Source organism: Onthophagus taurus, chromosome 6 (assembly GCF_036711975.1).
Source record: "Onthophagus taurus isolate NC chromosome 6, IU_Otau_3.0, whole genome shotgun sequence".
Lineage (NCBI taxonomy): Eukaryota > Metazoa > Arthropoda > Insecta > Coleoptera > Scarabaeidae > Onthophagus > Onthophagus taurus.
The window spans coordinates 31,424,941-31,447,372 of NC_091971.1; the positions used below are offsets into that span (position 1 = coordinate 31,424,941).

At 35.9% G+C, this 22,432-nt stretch overlaps 1 protein-coding gene across 1 annotated transcript in view; it reads right to left on the bottom strand.

The window, feature by feature from the left end:
• Nucleotides 1-6,407: 6,407 nt before the first annotated feature.
• Nucleotides 6,408-22,432, bottom strand: part of LOC111415998 (voltage-dependent calcium channel subunit alpha-2/delta-3-like) — a 41,304-nt gene continuing 25,279 nt past the window's right edge. Inside the window, exons 10-16 of the mRNA XM_023047911.2 lie at nucleotides 13,824-14,095; nucleotides 13,471-13,770; nucleotides 13,150-13,408; nucleotides 12,842-13,081; nucleotides 6,950-7,125; nucleotides 6,658-6,883; nucleotides 6,408-6,588 (exon numbers count right to left, since the gene is read on the bottom strand). Of these exons, the coding sequence (XP_022903679.1) occupies nucleotides 6,529-6,588; nucleotides 6,658-6,883; nucleotides 6,950-7,125; nucleotides 12,842-13,081; nucleotides 13,150-13,408; nucleotides 13,471-13,770; nucleotides 13,824-14,095 (1,533 nt within the window). The 3' untranslated portion in view covers nucleotides 6,408-6,528. The remainder of the gene's footprint in view (nucleotides 6,589-6,657; nucleotides 6,884-6,949; nucleotides 7,126-12,841; nucleotides 13,082-13,149; nucleotides 13,409-13,470; nucleotides 13,771-13,823; nucleotides 14,096-22,432) is intronic.

Consider the following 22,432-nt stretch of genomic DNA (forward strand, 5'->3'; position numbering starts at 1 on the left):
AATGGTTTTATGCAGGAATAAAATGTGTGTCTTTAGGAGTTTAGCTAAATGAATGAAAAGAGAAGAAAACTTTGTATTATTTTACTTTATAATTTCGATCATGATGAGTGTTCGTTATCGTTTAATTAATAGTGATTTGATGCGATATAAAGAAAGTAGGTTGTCTGTATATTACAGATAATATCTTTTAATTTAAATAAAATTATGATAATAGAATTGGTTTTGTTTTATTTTATTAAAGTTCATAAGACTACATGATTCCTTTACATTAAAACAAGAAAGAAATGTACAATAAAAATTAAAATCATTAAACATTTTTCTTGTTACAGGCATAAAAGTAGCATGTGGTAAAAGATTTTTCTGCTTCATTTGTTTATGCCTGTAAATAACATGTGAAAATAAACAAATGTATACAATAAAGTGCAATTTTAATAAGAATTACTTAATAGAATCTTTGCTGTACTTCGCAACGGTTAATTTTTTTCTGAAAAATAATATCGCTACAAAACCGGATAATGAAAAATCGATTCGAACGTTCCCTACGCTCATTCGAAGCTTAAAACTTCAAACAAATCCGGGGAAACCCAGATGGATCTATTTTTTGAAAGTTGTGTTGCATAAATACTGTAATGTATCGCATTAGCATCGTTGAAGCGTTTAAAACGTAGTAATTTTTTCTAGTAGTTAAAGTAGGAAAAAAATAATATAAAAAACATGAAGAATCGAAATTTTTATTATTTTAATATTTTGATAAATAATACAGTGTCCGCCAAAAAGCCAGCATGATGTTTATCCCGATTTTTCGATCTAATTGTAAGATATTTTCAAGATTATTTTCAACCCAACCCCAGCAGTGTTGCCACAACGATCAAATGTGTACTGAATTTATTAAAAATTTACTGAATTTCGGAAGTGTACTCAAACATTTTCCCAAATGCTGGCAAAATAGATTAGTTATCAAATATAACACCACAGTCCCCAGATTTAAAAATGGGAGGATTAATGAAGTATTAAATAAAATAGTTTAAGGAAGGGATAGAGAGTGTGAACATTCCTTGATTAAGACTGATGGAATACCATCTCTAATTGATGGATTGGAAGTACGCGTGGACGAGTTGGAAACGTATTCTCGCCAAAACTGCTTACTTATACATGGCATAGGTGAGAAGGAAAACGAGGATACTGATGCTGTAGTGGCGAATTTCTTTGAGCAATATCTTAAGGTACCCGGTTTCACTTTCTATTTAAATCTTCTTGACAGATCACATAGAATTGGTCCAAAGAAGAAAAAGATTGGATCCTCTGCAACACCTAGACCCATCATAATCAAGCTGATTTCTTATATGGATCGCAAAATCATATGGGCTAACAAGAAACTGTTGAAAGGTACGAAGTTTTTAATAACTGAGTCACTGACCAAGAGAAGAATGAAATTGTATGCTGCCGCGAGGAGTACTGTGGGTTGGGTTGGGTTGCCCAACCCACAGCACTCCTCGCTACTGTTGGGTCGCAAGGAATGTCTGGACTGCTGATGGGCGTATATTTGTGAGATCTCCAAATAATGAGATTAAGAGAATTAACGAATTCAATGATCGACTTAAGAACTCTGTGGAATCAGCTGAGATGGAACAAAATCGTTACGAGAGAAGAACTCGTCGGCAAGTTAACAAACTATAAATTATCATTGTTATTAGTAACGTACTAGTATCGATGTTGTAAATGTACCCAATATATCTGACCATGAACTAGTAAAGTGTGAGCTTTCAAAAAATCTTTAAAAACTAGGCGGTTTACATAGCCTCCCAGTCCCTGGCTAACAGATAATACTAAACTACTAATGTCTATTCGAGATGAGGCGCTTAAAAAATTCTAAAAGTCTAAGCTAACTCAAGACTGGGTTTCATACAAGTTGCATCGCAATCTGGTAACATCAACGGTGCGGGCTGAAAAGAAGGCATACTATGATTACGCCTTACGTAGTAAAGATCCAAAAGCTCTTTGGAGAAAAATTAAACTTTTAAATATAAATAAAAAAATCGATAACAAAGTACCTAACATTTTTCTTCCAAACGATTTAAATCATCAGAGTTGCCTAACCTACGGCCCGCGGGGCCTGTAGCTCATGTACTAGTAGAATATAGATTTTGGCCCGCGCAATATACCTGGAACCAATGTGGCCCGCGTACAAAAAAAAGTTGGGCACCACTGATTTAAATAATTATTTTGTTCACGGTGATTCTTCACTTTATATTCAGACTGATCCCGACTTACCCATATTTGATCAAAATAATGTAAACCTTAGAGTGCAGATAACGAGCTTTTATGCCCGTTGATGAACATGAAGTATCTATAATAATTAATAACATTAAAACTGCAGCGGTGGGTTCTGATGGTATTTCAGTCTGGATGATAGACTTGTGTACCCCTTTTCTCATTCCTTATATTACTCACGTAATAAAAGCTGCTATTTATCAATCAGTTTTTCCGGATGCCTGGAAGATGGTTAGAGTAATTGCGTTACGTAAAGTATCTTCCCCTTCTGCCCTAAGAGATTTTAGACCGATTAGTATCCTATCAGTAATGTCAAAAATTTTAGAAAGAGTCTTGGAAAGGCAACTTAGAGCACACTGCGAAAGTTATAATATACTGCCAAATCAACAATCTGGGTTTCGTTCCGGTTTACGCTGCGCAACAGCTTTATTGAACCTTACTGATGAGTTATTTGCTTCTAGAGAGGCCGGGCAAGCCGCACTTTTGTTATTGTTGGACTTCACCAAAGCGAATAATTTATTGATACAATAAATCATAATATACTTGCATCTAAACTTGATTATTTTGGTCTTGGAAATCAGGCTGTAATTTTGATAAAGTCATTTTTGTTGGATAGGTCTCAGGTTGTGGAGATTAATAATCATAATCGAGCGTTCTGTCTGTTACTCGTGGAGTCCCTCAGGGGTCCACTATTGTTCTCTATTTATACATCTGATTTTAACCAAGTTCTTGAGCATTCGCAGATTCACTTGTATTCAGATGATACACAGCTTCTGCTGAATTTTCAGCAGAAGCTGTGTATCTGAATTTTAGAAGAATTTTTGATCAGCAGTTGATGTTTGAGGAGCATGTGGCCTCTTGTATGCCCATAGGTATGTCTTAAATAAAAAATAAAAAATTATGCTGTGTAATAGCTTGGTTCTAAGCAAATTAAATCACTGCGACGTTGTTTGTGGTCCAAATTTAACAAGGGCGAGAGGGCGTGTATCCAGAACCTCCAGAACGGTTGTTTAACGTTTATTTACGAAATTTGTAGATACTATATAGACTATATTAGTCATAAGTTGGCAGAGACTGGGTGGTTGAACATGAAGAACAGACGTAAACTTCATGCAACTTGCCTTTATTATAATAGTATATTAAAAAACAAGTTTCGTAAGACACGCTTGAAATGCACGAATTCAAGTTGAAAAACGAGTGGCGAAGCCACGAGTTTTTTAATGAATGAGTGCTTTAAGTCTTATGAAACGTGTTTTTTATGCTATTTTTTGTAATTCGCATTTTTATACTTTTTTTTAACAAAAATAAAGTAAATATTGGCAATGTAGGGAAATAGGTATGTAGTAGTTGGTAACACTGGAACACTTGAAAATAGAAACTTTGAATTGACAATTAGAAACTGTCAAAACACAAAATATATTCACCTGAAGAAAATGTTTGATGTACACCTCCCAAAATAAGAGAAATTGCTCAGAGTCAATGTCCTCATCATTGTGGACTTTGTATTCGATGCTAAGAACGTGTTTAAACATCCATAGACAAAAATTGTCACATTGACAACTAGAAAAATTAATGACCCAATGTCACCAACTTGAACTGGTTTCATAAATTGTTACTAAAATCTCATTACAGCATCGGATGCTGTAAGGAGTCTCATTACAGCACCCGTTTGAGTACTGTTATAGCTTCCATTACCGTAGCGAATTACAAAAAATTATTAAAAGTCAACGGCCTCCTTACTTGCTGTAACGCCTATCTTCCAGAAGCGATGTCCATAATATTAATGTAAAAAGGAAAGATGTATTGACGGTACCACGCCGCGCCTCGCACCAATCCTTTTCCTACCAGATAGCCAAAACGAACAATGATCTACAGTGAACCTTTTGGAATTGAGCTGTATTTCGTTCAAGAGTAAGTTAAAATCCTCCCTCCTGCTTAAGTCATCATGATTTTTTTTATATTCTGAGCTACTAATGCATCGCTTTATACTAGTATGTCGTCGTATTTTGTTATTTTGTTTTTTTTTCATTTTGTTTTATTGGTATTATTAAAAAGATTTTCATTTTTGTTTCATATACAGGTGTCCCGAAACTCAACGCCAAGCGGGCACCGGGCGAAAGGCCAACCCATAACTGTTCTGGTAAAAATGAGAAAAAAAATCCATGTCTCTTAGTTAAGTGGTAATAGACATACTTTTGAAAATGTTAAAAATCGGTCCAAAATGGTCCAAGTTTCCAAAATGGTACAACACTTGCTATTTTTTTTTTGTCATAAAAAATATTATTGCCTGTTTTTCTGCAAAAAACACGTTATTTAAAAAATTCATACTTTTGTATGTTATTTATATTTACTTTTTATTTCCTCTTAACTTTGTTAGAAGATGTGCCAGTCAATATCTACGAACTACAAAATGTGGTTTCAACAAGATGGTTGCTCTTATGTCTTGCAAAAAGACTCTTTCAGATAAGGTTAATCTAAAGACACAATTAAACAAACAAATTTATTTATTATTAATTTTATAGCATTATTTTTTTAAAACTAAGGCAAATGCTCAAATTATTTGCCGTCGGCACTAATACAAGCTCTGCATCGTCACAGAAACGATCTTTTTACTAGTTGTGCAAATCTCTTTGCATTTAAACTAAAATTAGAACTAAAACTAGAACTAACACTAGAAACTTTCGGGTTTTGGCGTGCGTCTTTTAAGAAAAGGTTTGACGTTTCGGATGCCATTTGCAACCTTCTTCAGAAACTGGTTCGAAGTGGTGATCTTTTAGGAAAAGAAAAATAGCAAGTGTTATACCATTTTGGAATCTTGACTAAACAGGCCATCTTTTAAAATAACTTGCCATGGGTGTTGTACTACTCCTTTGTTAGAAATCGTCTGTCAAACCAGAGCAGTTGGTTGATAACCAAACTGAACTTCGTCCAGAAAATATGTCTATTTTCTAAGAATGTATTTTTCTATTTTTTTTCTTTTTTACAACTTATTAATAAAAGCATTTATTATTATTATATACTCCGAGACCATCACCGACAACAGTTCCATTCCATGATATCGTAAAAGGAATGACATCCGCACGCTTCTTAGACTTAGTAAAAGCCCAAAACATCTTTGGGTCAGATTGGATATTGCTTTCAGCTCTTCTAACATACTCTATGTTGTAATTATGATGGATTAGATATATTTTCATTTACAGTAATGAACAAATTCTACCGATATTTCTTTTCCACCTTCCCCCTATCCAATCTCGGGTTATCCAACAATAATTTGAGAGGCACAGATACCATTCGGGAAAACCGTACACCTGCTAGTCATATTCATCGATTCGCAATGAAGATGTTCCTTGTGATTACACTAACCGTTACGTTATACCTCAAGATACGCGGATATGATGCGTTGTTTCATCACCACTTCCATTGTTATCAGAACACCACTGACGTGCTTCCTTTTGTATCATACACAAAGCAACAATTAATTTCATCACCCTTTAACGTTTTTGGAACAGAAAACGATTCTAGTTAAATGCATTTTTCTTAACCATCAGACGGGAATCGATTCGAGTTGAGAGCTTGGCCGGTATGTTTGCGACAGGAACCACTTTTAAAATACCCTCAATTTTCAAAAATTTCATTGTAACTTATTTTTTTTTACGTTGACGGGAAAAATCGGGTTGGTAGAATGATTGGCATTGGTATTGTCTGATACTGCTTTCATAAAAGAAGTTATAGAACGGGAAATTCTTTAAATGCCATCATTTAAAAAGAAGAAATTCTCTGTAATAAAATGTCTGCATGCTATCATCTTTGCATAGAAGTGACATAAAAGTAGCAGAAGCGAGTAGAAACAAAACCAACATGTGTTATTGATTACAGCATAAATACGGGGTAAAGTAATGAAACGGATATGGTTTTGAGTACGACACAATCTGTGAGGAAAACTGTAAATTCGTATAAAAAGACATATTTCACCTGCTCAACTTTGCAGTTTTGAATCCCATGTGATATAAAAATATTTCTTTGTTGGACTTTTTGAAAATGTTGATCAAAGTTTTAATTCAAAAAGACCATAAAATCAAACAAAGGAATTAAAATTTAGCTCTAATTAGCTCTAAAAATAATATAAACAAATAAAATATTTTTTCCTATTATCCTTTAATAAAACATATTATTTAACAATACAATATAATTCAGATTGTCTTAAAGTAAATATATAAATTAATAGATTGCAATTTTTAACAAGTTCTCAAAATTTTATTAAAGCTCATCTTTGGCTTGTTTATGGGTTTGTCCACAGTCTAAATTTGATCTGTATTCCTGCAAAATATATTAGTACAAGTAGTAAATAAAATATTAAACATTATCAATATAACAATCTAAACAAACCTCTGAATGTATTTGGACACTATTAATGTAAGCTCTTTTATTAAAATTGTTATAATGCTGTATATAACAAGGCAAGGCGATATTGGTAACATTACCATATAGCTTATAAAGCACTTCTTGAGGATAAGTTTCATTCAGTTCCATGCGAATTCTCGGTTCGCAACAATTTGTACTGTAAAAAATCAAGACCAAGTTCGTATTTTTAATGTTTCTTGAAACATATGGGCTGTAAGAATAAACAAAATGGTTATCACAACAAAATTTGCTTCGTTTCTTTCATTTTTTTATTTACCATGAACAATTTTCTATTATTTCGCTTCTGGTTGGAAAATGTTGATAATCTTTATCTTTGTATCTATAAAGTCTAATTTCTTTATCGCAAGGAGTTGGAATCGTTTTAGGTATGATTAAGCTTTCGAATTTAAGAGTTCGTGGGTGTTTGGTTTGTCTACAATTTTTTTTATATCCCTAAAATAATGAAATAGAATATTAAAAGTCTACTTTATAATTAAAAACTAGCTTTTTTGATCTAGATCAGCGTTTCTCAACTTTTTTTACTTTACTGGATTTTTAAATTAAGTGAAGGACGAGACACTCATCTCCACCAATACGGTGCATGCTTTATTGAATAGTTCAGGATATTCTTTCAAATCCATCCATAATGATGATTCAAATTCTACCTTAAGTGAAAAATCTGTTTTCAGTTCAATAAATTTAATTTTATTACAGTTGCGCACTGGAAATATTTTTCACAGCCTTTTCAGTGAATATTAATGCATTTCGAAAAGTGTACACATCCAAATACACAACCAAATACACAAATCGCATATTGCAATACCAATACTGTGATATTGGTTGCATACTTGCAATGATGACGTCGGGTACGATAATCAATTAACACACTGTATGCTTGTTTATTCAGCTATATCCAGAGATCGGTTCAACTTTCTAATTCAAAACGTCCACTGTAATTATAAAACAAATTAACATCATTTGGATAGGAACAACAAAACATGGTAACATTGAATGATTTGAGTCATTTTAAGGAGCAAAAGTCAAGTTTTGACAAATATCGACAACTAAGCTTAGGAACATACTTTAGGGTCGATCAAAAGGAGCACTTTTTCGCATATCTTGCGGTAATCTTTTACCTATCTTCTACTGCAGAATCAAGTAACAAAAAGGTGTTTGAAGTGTATAGGAGCATAGAAACAACGAAATTTTAGGATGCCCTCTAAACCAATCTACATGTGACAAATTTTGCAGCAAAGAAAAAAGATGTGTTAAGTGTTATAATTATTGTTGCCAGGCTGAGGAAAGCGACACCTCACGTCACCCTGACCTATGAAATCTATTGTAACTTCAGGCCTCCATAGGTTTGATGAACCATAGTATTGCTCCAAAGTCTTGCTTCTTTATGTCAGTGGGTGTCAGGCAAACTTTTCCGAAAATTTTGTGTCTTAGGTGGCTTCTGACGAAGCATTCTCACAGAATATGATCAGCGGTCTCTGACTTGTCGTTGCAAAGTTGACAAGTTTGATCCTCAGATTATCCAATGTTTAATAAATGGTATTTTAGGGGCGTATGGCCGGTCACAAAATCTGAGAGCGTCCCCTTTGCTAAGGCATAAAATCTTTTTGGTTTTCTTTTGCGACGCAGTTATCATACTCTTCGCCTTTCTGTGTCCTAACGTAATAGCTTAGTAACATGAGCATTATGCAATGAGACAGGACACAGTGGAAATTACAAAGATTGTGAAGTTTACAAGAGTACAGCATGTTTACAACAGAAAGCTAATAATGCTCAAATGTCTGTGGCAAGTGTCAGCTGCCACTAGATATAATAAAACGCAAGAAACTGCAAAACTATCCACGTCTACTTAACTAAACACACGATCACAAAAATATGATGCTAAAAATGCTATCAAACATTCTGTTCCTGGTGTGTTGAGATTTGAAAAGGATTCAACACCCACTCACTGCAGAACATAGGTCTCTTCATGGTCTTTCACCTTTCCCTGTTATGAGCTTCCTGAATCCAAGCCACTCTTTTCAAGTCCTGGGTGCAGCTTGTAGGTGATCTTCCTTTATTGCGCTCATCAGTGCGTGGTCACCATTCTATCTATTTTTTGTCCACACTTTTCTATTTTAATAACCTGGACGGTCTCTTTTAAACATGTTTCAACTTACCATAAGGTTCCCACAATAAATTGAACCTTCCGTGTAACTTTCAAGACTGATTTTCTCCGAATTTGGTATTTCGTGTCTCAGGTATACGTATTTATTGACCAATCGATATCGGTGTTTTCGATGCGTTCGATGATTTTTATTAAGTTATTTTTTAATCCTACCCTAGAGCATACATCCGCCAATTCCTGAAGCATATCTTCTGCCTCATCTCTTTGTCTTGCGTAAGAGCAGTTTAGCTACGAAAGCAGCAATGACATTTTTTGTTTTAATCATGTTCAAGTCGTGTTGTGATGTGTCGTTGATGAGATGAGGTTGTATTCCAATTCTATGTTTTTTAAGAGCGCTATCGCTATGTTAAACAGACTGTAAAATCGAGACAAACAAGTACCTCTTGGTAGCCAATTCATTTCAGCCATCAATTAATTGGTCTTTATACGGAACCATTGCTTCGGGACCGAATTCTTCCGATAATATTTGCCGCTGGTTTATGAAACATAGTAGTTATTACTTCTTCTATTGCTGGTAAAAGCATCTCTTCGCCAATAGTATGGGGTTTTCTTCTTTGAACAATTAACAGAGACATATTGTACGAAACTGGAAGTCTGTGATCGTTTTGCTTAGAAGTCACTAATAATGTTTTGATATAATTAGCTTTTTGGAAAAACATTTTTATCTTTCTTATCTGTATGCATTTTTTGTAAATGATCTTGTAGACTAGAAGGCATCATCGTTTCATTCGAATTTATTTTTTGGCAAACAAGGCATTTAGGCGAAGATGCGAGACTCTGTATTTTCCATTTCCTTCTACCTTTCCTTTCTCCACCTTCTCTATCGCCTCATCCAAAAGCTTGAACCATAGTACTGATCATCATCCAACCCATCCTCTCTTTCCATATACATCAACAATCTAACAGGAATCACTCTGTGCAAACTTTTCAGATAGCGGAAGCCAGGAATATTGGTCTAACCCCCCATGCGGTTTCGGCAACCATACCACTCTAAACTTATTTCATTCAACCGGAAACCTCCTTTCCCTCAAGCATTCATCAATCACTTCCCTCCACTCATTCCGCTTATCCCATCGCATCCCAATGCCTTCCCTTCACCCATCCCTGATACAATCTCATCCAACTCTTTTTCCCCAACTCTTTCCACCGTTCATCGACCTCTATCTCTCATCCATGCATCCTGACAGTCGGGCCGCCTTAAAGGCAATTCAGGCCTACACGTGTGACTCCGCTCTGATCAGAGAGTGTACCAGTAACCTGAGAGAACTCGCTAGGGGCAATGATGTTACCCTATGGTGGGTTCCAGGTCACAGCAACATTGAGGGCAATGAGAAGACGGACTACAAAAAAGCCACCTAAAAGAAATTATCAACAGTTGGGAGGCTTCAAAGATAGCCTTACGCTGGAAAGAACTTACAGGTCACAGACAGGCGAAGAGTTTGATAATTCCGTCGCAAAATAAAACCAAAAAGGTTTTATGCCTCAGCAAAAGGGATCTAAGGACACTCTCAGGTTACCTGAACGGCCATGCGCCCCTAAAATAGCATTGCTTCCATATTGAACAAGCTGAGAATCAAAGTTGTCGACTTTGCAACGACGAGTGAGAAACAGCTGAACATATTCTCTGTGTAATTGCGTCGCCAGAGGCCGTCTCAGACACAAAATTTTCGGTAGAGCTCTAACACCTACCGATATAAAGGCACAAGACCCTGAGGCAATACTAAGGTTCATCAAGGACCTACATCTGCCCTAAACGTTTGGAGGGCTAAAGTTACAATAGATCGGCAGCAATAATAATAATGCATCGTGCTACATTGCCCCTAATCAGCCTTTGTACCTCTGCCATCCTTTATTTTTACTCGCACACCCAACCGTTCTATTCATTTTCTTTTCCCGGTTTATACGCTTGCCTCGCCTCTAGTGCTGTTTCATTCTATCCACACTCTGTCCCATAGTCCTCCTATTTTAATATTGTCTCTTCACACACCTCAACTGCTTTCTTTTCTTTTGTATTTCCTCATTCCATCAACACCCATTCTTCTTACTCCTCCTTCCATTCCCACACCCTCCACCTCCTCTTAACACTTTCTCGCATACACATATTATCGCCTCACTTCACATTTGTAATTTCCCTTCTAACATCTTTCAACATTATTGGGATGGAAGGAATGACTTCGTTTTGAAAAAATGTAAACATCTTTTTCCAGTTAAGATTTCTTCAAATCTTTTGCCGATATTGGGTGTGTTTTCTTGGCTAATTTGGATAACCAATACCGACAATTTTGTCTCCACTCAATGTAAATGTTTTTTCGTCGGAAAAAATTATGTTTTTAACAAAGTCTTCGTCATCGTTGCAAAATTGTTGTTGCAAAAACTACGATTTTTATTGCGATTTAAAGAAAATATCGATGACGTCATAACCCGTTTAAAAATGTGAAATCCTTTTTGTTAAAATATTTAAGATAAAATAATTCTAATGATCAATGGCCCATGATAAATAAAATTCCGTAATTTCTTAACTGTTTGAAAAAGATAAGAATGAGAGAGACTTTTAAAATTTCAAAAAAAATATGATTTTTTTGATTCTGTAGTATTCCCTGAGACCATTTCACGTACTACTAGAGGTACACGTGCCATAGGTTGAGAAACGCTTGGCGTACACGGACGACTTGGCCATCGTAATAACTGGCTGGAAGAAGGATAGTATTGTTGAAACGGCACAGCGAACTATCAGACAAATTGGGGACAAATTGGAGTCTATTGGAATACAGACAGCACCGGAGAAAACGGAGTCTGTGATGTTGAAAAACAGGAAAACCAGAGGAGAGATTTAAATCAATGTGGCAGGACATAGAATACATTTATTCGAAAGCACAGAGAACAGTGAAAGCGCTCCACAGAGGGGGTCGATATATGGAGTCGATATATGGACCGCGGGCGAAGAAATGAAAAATGATAGAGTTGGTAATTTAGTCCCAAGTGCTATACGCCTATAAAAGCTGACGAGATGCCCTGCAGACGAACCGACATCTAATAAAACTGACAAGGCTGCAAGGCAGATTGTAATTAACTATCACTATCAATAGACGGGTTAGTGAGAAAGAGATGCCTAGGCGCAGAGGAGGAAAACGATACAGGAAACCCACAAATAATACTGAAAGAGTAGAGAAATAGATGGAGAGAGGACACCGGGAAGGCAAGATGGACAAAACGAATTCCGCCAGACATCAAGCCGTGGATATTACGGAAATGGGGGGAAATTAATTACTATCGGACACAGCTACTAAGTGGGCACGGATGTTTTAGGGTTCACCTCTTCAAACATACAAGAGCAGAAAGCGATAGATGCCTATATTGTGAGGAGCCAGATGATGTCGAGCACATTCTTTTGAAATGTGAAAGATGGTCGGAGAAGAGGAAAGAGACCAACATGAATATTGACACGCCACTTACTCCAGAAAACATAATACCTGCAATGTTGGCAAGCCGGGACAAATGGAACCTAATAGGAGAATATGTAAGGTACGTGCTGGAAAATAAGGAGACAGAAGAAAGAAATTTCTTCCAAGCCTAGTAGCTGAGAGCTAAAGATAGGGGAGCTCAGCGCGAGCTCCCCAACACCTCCCCACAGGCGGAAGTCAGGTATGGTACAAATGTAATTACAATTTAAAAAGTAACTTGTGTGTTTGATCATACCATTTCAGCGACTGATAGGCAGAGGAAGAGGAGTAGGGAGCTTACATCGAGCTCCCCAATCCAGAGCGGCTCACAAGAAGAGATCCTTGAAAATGATGGATGGATATTGGGAATCTCCGAAATAATGGGTGATTTCAGGAGGAAGACGAGGAAAGGCATTTTTAGTGGATTGGGTCCCTAACCCCACACTATCTGGCCGCTCAAAATCCAAGGCCAGGTGTCTGTTAACAGATTTTCTCCGACCTCGTATAAAAGAAGTTGAGAAACGCTGATTCAGATTATCAACGTTACCGAAGGTGGGCATAATTTTGAGGAGTTTAACCGTGGAAAACAGATTCCTTGATAATCGAATACGGTAACGCTTTCAAAAACACCGTCTTCTTCTAATCGATGCGTTAAATTTTTATTTATATCTAAAATTAATAGTCCTACAGAAGAATCGTTTGGGCTATACAAAGCGTAGCCGTGATTATCCAAAACCAAACAAGTCCAGTTCGGATGATTCGGTAAATCGGTTTGGTAATCGCCACACTAGAAATTGTTTTTATAGATTCATAAAAAGATATATGGAAAAAACAATAATAAAATAATGGCGTTACTCTTAAATTTTCATATAAATCCTTCCAACCCTGATACATAATTTCATAACCAACAACCGCAACAGGAACTTTTCCAACGGGACCTTTTTTAAAAATAGCATTCGTAACGGTAACCAAAATTTCGGTGTCATTAAATTCTTCGATATCTAAAGGTGTTGAGAATATGAAACTATCTGTATCGGTATCGTTGTAATTTTCCTCGACGGTTCTTTTATACCACATTTCATCGACGGTTTTGTTGTGAGTTTTTGAAAAATGGCTGCAATTATTTAAAAGATAAATTTCAAATCAAATAATATTAAGTAGAACAAAAATACTTACTTTTCATCTTCATTTTTAGCAGCAATATTTTTCCATCTAGTTAAACCTGAATGAGTGGCTAAAAAGGCCACAGTAACATTAGTATATAAACTCCCAAATTTCTCCTCCAATTTTCGATCTGCATTTGGTATTTTAGTAGCAAACCACTTCGTATTTTCAAAATCTTGTAAAAATGTACAAAGCAACTCGTAATAATCATCATTTTTACATTTACCACGTTTGCTATGAACACAATTTTCTATATAATTCGTTAGTCTTTTCGCGGAATCTGGATCATCACTTTGATCTTTAAAATATAACCTAAAAGAATAATTTTTCTGTACGTTGTACTTTTATGTTATCATTTTTAGTACCAATCTGGATGAACAACCCAATCCGTCATTGTCAAAGCACCCGATGTTAATAATGCCCTGATGTTACCGCAAGCATTTTCTAAAGCTTGATTTGTATATTGAACGCGTAGAAGACCATATTTTTCTGGTAAAGCGATTATTAAGCTGTACGGTTCTAAAGGGGTGTAAAAGTAAAGTCTTCGTCCGAAAAAAATCCTTCTCATCTCGTCCATATGTGTCATTACGGTGAGATTTTCTTGGCCAATTTCTTGCATAACAATTCTTTCTCTTAACTTGAACAAAACAAGACAAATTAAATTGATAAATATTTGAAAAGTAAAATGATATATTAATTCGGAAGAAGAAGAACTTGACTAATTCTATGATGATATTGATATGGCCCTATCAGGACAGTGTGCTCAATATACGCTGTTGGCAGGTGACTTTAATTCCGAACTGGGGAATAAACAAGACCAATCAGAAAACTCAATGGGTGAGTATGAATTTGAGAACAGAACAATTTGTTGTACAATTTTCTCGAACAACGCGAATGGTCAAGTTGCACAACCGATATACGGACAAATTCATCAAAGTCGTGCTCACTACTGAGTTTAACAAGTTATTTCATAATGGATTGAAACTTATTTTGGGACCTATTGTACTGGAAGAGGACCACATCGGCGTGTACCTTCCAGAAAAGCTTTCTCGAATTGTGCGAATGGAATATAATTAACAAAATTTTTTTATTCGTTAGGGATAATGCAGCAAAGATGGGTTATGCAACCAACGTGTATAGCGCTATTTGATTCCATAGGTTGTGCATCTCACATTTTGCAGCTGGTCATTAATGATGCCTTATTCAGAGAAGAAGGCATAGAAACAGCGATGACAAGGTGCAGAAGAATAGTCGGGCACTTTCGAAGGAGTGAGCAACCCAGTAAACAAGAAACATCTGTGAAACATTTCAATTTTAACGTACAATGAATTAAATGAAACATTTTACAACTACGTTTCATATACGTGACAGATACGATTGTTACGAAACGTATCTAAAGATATGTATCAAATACATTTCAGTAGGAATATTTATGAAATATCATTAAAATATGTAGCAGAAACATTTCATTTGAAATATTTCTCTACAAATGTGTCTGAAACATGTCTGAATATCTTCATCAGCGCCTGTGAACGTATGCGCATGTTCCAGGACGCGGTGACTCATCAGCGTCTTGTCACGACTTGTTCTATTGTGTGTTTTGTTCTGTTCAGTTCTGTTCTCAGTTCCTTCGAATCGTTTTCTATATATCTGTTCTGTGGCTCGAATATTGGTTTAGAATAAGTGCAGGTAAGTTTCGTATAAGTTTTTTTATATATCACCACTAGGTTTAGTTATTTTTAAATTTATCTAAAAACATTCTTGTTTAAAATGGTGACTATATAATAAATATATATTGACATAAAGTTATTCCTTAACCAACGCGATGTATTCGCTGCGACGGCGATTGTTACGCTTGATAATGTTGTCGCCAAGTCGACACGGCGGCAAATGAACATGCACAAACGTGCCCAAACCGACTTTTTCAACTGTCAGGCGACAACGACAAAAACCGTGGGTGTAGCGATACTTTCGCGTCGGTCTGGGTATGTTCATTTGCCGCGGCTCCGTGTTGACCTGGCGACAACGTCATGCGAAACAATTGCCGTTACAGCGAATAAATCGCGTTGGTTAAGGAGGAGTTTAAAACTTTTTCCATGACCGAATTCTAATTTAAACATACATTTTAGTGGCAGTTAGGAAGAGCTTCCATTTAACTGATAAAGAATATGAAGTGGTAGTAAGCAATTGGTTACGACAAGCGAATTTACGTTATAATAGGCGAAATAAGGAAACCGCAGATGAGATAATAAAGAATATTGTTATTTTCTTTTAGTATTCTTTCTTTCGTTTACTCGTCGCAATACTGAAACGTAGTGCAAGATTTTGTGTTGCCATTTCTCCATATACGTATATTTTATGCACCTCATTTTTTTAAAACTTCAAATTTCTCTTGAGTTTCCATTGCACCCCATTGAGTTCTATAGTTCTCTACCATTTTGAAAAGTTCCGGGAGTTCTGGCAGGAGTTCTGAATAGCACCTCACGAGTTCTAAAAGATATTTTAATAACGTTTTTAGATACGTGCATTCGTTTAGTAATTATTGCAAATTTTGTGATCTCGTTTTGTGAACTTAGCACCCAAAAAGTCGATATCGATGTTTTTGCCTATTTTTGCGGAACTTTTAATAAAAATGGTAGAGAACTATAGAACTCAATGGGGTGCAATAGGAACTCAAGAGAAATTTGAAGTTTTAAAAAAATGAGGTGCTAACTTCACAGACGCTTTCTTTTCTTCTTAAAAATACCACTAATATAATACTTTATATGTCCTAATCAATGAGAAAACAGAATAGTAGAAATTATTGACTGATAATTTTGAAATTTGGTACAGTAGGCGGTAAGTAACAAGTATCGTACCATATCGTACTTCTATTATTATTTTTCCTACCTTAAGGTATGATTTTGTTGCAGCGTCCACCGTCTGCGCCCTGAGTGGTATGCTTAGAAATGCTTCCTCAGCATATGCATATCTTTTGAGGAAGCATGTATGAGCATCTTGTCCAGGATGCAGATGCTACACCTCAACGAAATTATATCTTTACATACATATGTACATCCCTGAAACGTCAACGAAACCTTTCACAAATTATTTTTATTTTTTTTTTATGTTTATGATACATACTATTAATGTAATGTAAATGTAAACAAAACATTACAGAAATAATTCAAAACCATTAATGAAACATTTTAGTAGTGTACCGTAATTGTCAGCTGTATGTTGCAGAAACGTTTCAATAGAAACGTTTCAATAAAACATAAAAAGGGTCGGACATTAGCAGTTTCAGACACGTTTCATCTATGTTTCAGAAATATGTCAAAGAAACGTTTCATGTTTCAATAATATGTATCAGAAATGTTTCTGAAACGCAAATTTGTTTACTGGGAAGTGACCAGAAAACTAATAGATTGTCAAAATCAGTGCGGACTTCCCACTTGCTTTTTACTACAAGATATAGAAGTGCGGTGGAATAACGCGTAGTGATAGGATAAGAGAGGATAAGTTATATATCTTATGTTGTAAAAGAAAGTAGCTTGCAAGTTGTGGTATTTTTTTCACCCGTTAAAGCCCTTACTGCTGTCTTTTGTTGCAAGAAAATATCTTTCGCTGTCGATGAGTTTCCCTAAATTAAGATACCATATGATGCCCTACTATGAAAGTTTGCAAACTATGTAGACCTAGCTGCCTCATATCCAGCTATTGTTCTATTACGCCTGATAGTAAAAATCGCAACAGCTAGAGATCTTTGAACACACTCAACATGACAGTTTCAGTTCAGATTTGGCATTACATCATCAGATTGGTTCTTGCTCCCGTTCCTTAGGTTTTGTCGTTAGTAGACGTTTCTGCGTCTTGTCAACATTTACCTTCAATCTATTAGCCCCAAACCATTCAAGATGTGAATATTTTGGTTAGTTCTTGTATTATATGGGTGTATATCGCAGTTGAAGTGAATGCCAGTTTCCATTAGATTATTTTTGATTTTATATATTAGCTTCACACTATCAAGCTTAATCATCTTATGTACATTAAGCACTTTTAACTCATTATACAATAATGTAGTATTTGTGCTATGTGGTTTACAAAAGAGTTTAAAAACTTATTTTGTGTTACTTGTAGCTTGTCAAGATCTTTTTTACGAGCGTGACCCCAAAAAGGGCAAAGATAATTTAAGTAAGAGTGAGCATTAATAGGCATAATAAATAGAAAATCTCGTTTCATTGTTGAAATATTGACCATTATGTTTTAGATGATAGCTTATACCATTTAACTTCTTCTGTATTAATTTTATATGGTATTCAAACGTTAATCTGTTATCTCAGACAATGCCCAAATAGATACTATTTGTAACTTCACTCAACCTAGTACCAGAGATTATAAGTTCATGACTTTTCGTAGTGGCCTCTTTGTTAAAGATCATATATGTACATTTATCGCTGTTTAATAGAATATTATTTTCATCTACCAAAGAGCATTTCAAACATTGTCCAGATCACACTGAGCATCAGAAAAGACAGAGTCCATAGATTCGCTGTAGAACAAAACAGCATCATCCGCATACAAGGCAAGATCACCATGCATACAACAATTGGTTATATCATTTATATATGTTACGGCTAGAGCTCGAATTCCGGGTAAACCTAAGTTTAACCGGTTAATGTTGAGAATTACCCGGGTCTTACGGCTAAAGTCCAAATACTTTTCAACGCTTCCAACTTTAACCGGCTAAACCTGGGTGTAACCAATGGCAGTTGGTTAACACATTCGCTGTCGCCTGTCTCGGCCCTATCTCGAGCTATCACTTACGGGAATAAGTGGACGGCGCCGGCGACAGAGAACACATTGTCCTTACGACAACTTGCAAATTTACAGTCAATCTCTGGTGGTCAAGGATTTAAGAAATGCCATTGTAAAACAAAATGCGGAACAAAAAAATGCCTTTGCAAAGATGCAAATGTTTTATGCAACTCTAAGTGCCATTCCAGTTTATCTTGCAATAACAAATAAAAAGACACTAATTTTTTTTCTTTAAAATGAAAGTGTGCATCTATTTCTAAATGTCTATTCCTTTACGTTAGTTTAATATGAAATATACTAGTTAATGGTTATTTTTAAATAAATAATAAATTGAAAAGAAGACATACTATGATTACGCCTTCCGTAGTAAAGATCCAAAGGCTCTTTGGAGAAAGATTAAACTTCTAAATATAAATAAAAAAATCGATAACAAAGTGCCTAACATTTTTCTTCCAAACGATTTAAAGAATTATTTTGTTCACGGTGATTCTTCACTTTATATCCAGACTGATCCCGAATTACCCATATTTTATCAAAATAATGTAAACCCTAGAGTGCAGATAATGCAAGCTTTTATGCCTGTTGATGAACATGAAGTATCTATAATAATTAATAACATTAAAACTGCAGCGGTGGGTTCTGATGGTATCTCAATCTGGATGATTGACTTGTGTACCCCTTTTCTCATTCCTTATATTACTCACGTAATAAACGCTGCTATTCATCAATCAGTTTTTCCGGATGCCTGGAAGATGGCTGAAGTAATTGCGTTACCTAAAGTATCTTCCCCTTCTGCCCTAAGGGATTTTAAACCGATCACTATCCTCCCAGTAATGTCAAAAATTTTAGAGAGACTCTTGGAAAAGCAACTTAGAGCACACTGCGAAAGGTATAGTATACTGCCAGATCAACAATCTGGGTTTCGTTCAGGTTTCAGCTGCGCAACAGCTTTATTGAACCTTACTGATGATGTATTTGCTTCTAGAGAGGCCGGGCAAGCCGCACTTTTGTTATCGTTGGACTTCACCAAAGCATTTGATACAATAAATCATAATATACTTGCATCTAAACTTAATTATTTTGGTCTTGGAAATCAAGCTGCAATTTTGATAAAGTCATTTTTGTCGGACAGGTCTCAGGTTGTGAAGACTAATAGTCAAGTGTCGAGCGCTCTGTCTGTTACTCGTGGAGTCCCTCAGGGGTCCATTTTGGGGCCACTATTGTTCTCTATTTATACATCTGATTTTGACCAGGTTCTTGAGCATTCGCAGATTCACTTGTATGCAGACGATACACAGCTTCTGCTGAAATTTAATCCAAATAATTGGGTTGATGCCTGCATAAAATTTAACTCAGATATAGCATTATTTTCTGATGTTGCGAAACGCCATGAACTTGTGCTAAATCCATTTAAATCTTCTGTTTTGCGGCAGTGTCACAAGGAGAGCGATTAAGCCTTTGATATCCGGCCAATTGGTGGTGGATGGCGAACCTCTTACTGTTTCTGATGATACAAAAATTTTAGGAGTCACATCGGATCATCAGTTGAGGTTTGAGGAGCATGTGGCCAGGTGCTTGAGGAGTGGGTATGGCGCCCTGCGTCTCTTGTATGCCCATAGGGATGTCTTAAGTAAAAAATTAAAAATTATGCTGTGTGATAGCTTGGTTCTAAGCAAATTAAATCACTGCGACGTTGTTTATGGTCCAAATTTAACGGAGGCGAGTGGGCGTCGTATCCAGAACCTCCAGAACGGTTGTCTGAGGTTTATTTACGGAATTCGTAAATATGACCATATTAGTCATAAGTTGGCAGAGACTGGGTGGTTGAACATGAAGAACAGACGTAAACTGCATGCAACTTGCGTTTATTATAAAATTATTAAAAGTCAGCGGCCTCCTTACTTGCTGCAACGCCTATCTTTCAGAAGCGATGTCCATAACATTAATATAAGGAGGAAAGATCGCCTCGCACCGATCCTTTTCCTACCAGATAGCTAAAACGTACAATGATCTACCGATGAACCTTATAGGATTGAACTGTATTTCGTTCAAGAGTAAATTAAAATCCTCCCTCCTGCTTGAGTCATCATGATTTTTTTTTATTATATTCTGTGTTACTAATGTATCGCTTTATACTGGCATGTCGTTGTATTATGTTATTTTGTTTTTTTTTTTCATTTTGTTTATTAGTATTGTTAAAAACATTCTCATTTTTGCTTTATATATATATTTTCTATATATTCTGGATTAAGTGGAAGAGCAGTTGGTTAATAACCAAACTGAACTTCGTCCAGAAAATAAGTCTATTTTCTAAGAGTGTATTATTATTTTCTTTCCTTTTTTTTGCGACTTATTAATAAAGGCATTATTATTATTATTATTATAATGTTCTTAATTATGGATTTCATTTATTTATTACCTAAAAATTTATTGTTCTACAAGCTTACTTAAAGTAACTTCGCTACTTCGGTTTAGCCGGTTAAAGTTCGAAGCGCTGAAAACTCTTCGGACTTTAACCGTAAGACCCGGGTAATTCCCAACTTTAACCGGTTAAACTTAGGTTTAGCTGACATTCGACCGTAAGCCATAACATATATATTACAAAAAGCAAAGGACCGAGGACAAATCCCTGCGGTACTCCATACTTTATATGAGTCCTGCTGCTAGTAGAATTATTGTAAACAGTGTACTGGTTTCTATTTCTTAAATAATTTTTAGAACTTTCAGTGATGCTCCCTGAACTCCCAAAGCTTCGAGCTTACTAAGCAGTATAAGATGGTCAACCACATCAAACGCCTTACACAAGTCCACGAAGACAGCCAAAACGGTTTTGCCCTCATTGATTTTTTTATAAACAAATTCCAACAATGATATAATTGCAGTCTGTGTGCTCTTATCGCCTATGAAACCATGCTGCTCACAAGTTTGGAAACCAATCGTATTTAAATGGGACAGTAGTCTACTTTTTAAAATTGGTTCAAATATTTTGGCAAAGACCGACAGCACAGATATTGGTCTATAGTTCTCCGGAAAAGTTTTTGGGCATTTTTATGCACTGGAGTTATTCTTCCTATCTTTAGCATATCGAGAAATTTACCAAGTTTTATTTCTCTATTGATAATACTTGATAGAACAGGTGACAAAACTCCTTTCAGTACTTTCACCGCTTTTGGTTTTATACCGTCATCGCCTGGTGCTGCATTGTTTTTTATATTATCAATTATACGCTCAATTTCATCTGCAGTTGTAGGCTTAATGTACATTGAGGAATCTATCCCATAATCCAAGCTGACATTGGCGGCTGGCTTTCCTGTAAGCAACCTGTCTACACTGAAGGTGAAGTAATCATTCAGAACATTGGAATTTCCCTAGCATCCACTGCGTCTCCCTTACTGCTTATAATCTTAGGAATCCGTTTATGTTCTATATCAATCGACAGGGCATTCTTAATAATACACCACCGCTTTCTCGGGCATCCATTAGTATTCTGAAATTTTTATCCATATGTTCCTTCTAATAAGGTTTTTGATTTCTTTCCGTAATTTGACAAAATGACACCAGTATAATTCACTTCCAGGAAAACGCATCCTCCTAACATACGCTTTGATATTGAGCAGGTCTGGCTTCAATTTTTCTTTCCTCTGCTTCACATTAATTGTAGAGACTTTTTGAGTAGTGTTGAGGAAGTATACACTACTTGTGTTGCTGAAACAGAAAACATGTTTTATTTGGGTGACCTGAACATCGATCTTCTGAACGTGGATGGTCCATTTATTAACCTGTTTCATGAATTCTTGGATGTATGCTCGGCTGTGTAGCTAATAGGTGATCCGACTCGTGTGACCAATGCTGTTATGACATTGTTGGATGTCATCGTCACATCTTGCTGTCGTTTGGTGAGTGTTAGTAGTGTATTGCCTTGTGATTTGTCTGATCATGACTTGATTTTTTGCGAAATAGATTTGAAAGTACCTAAGATTCCTCCTCGGTTATTAACCCTGCGTATGCTGCGTGGTGTCGATGAGTGTGCTTTCAATAGCGATTTGCAGTCGGTGCCTTTCACAAAATATTTTTCATGGATAACATTAATTGTAAAGTTCAAAACTTTAATAACTTGTGCTGAACTGTGGAAACAATTGAATAATTTGGGTATTTGTGGTACGAAATGTTCGCAGCA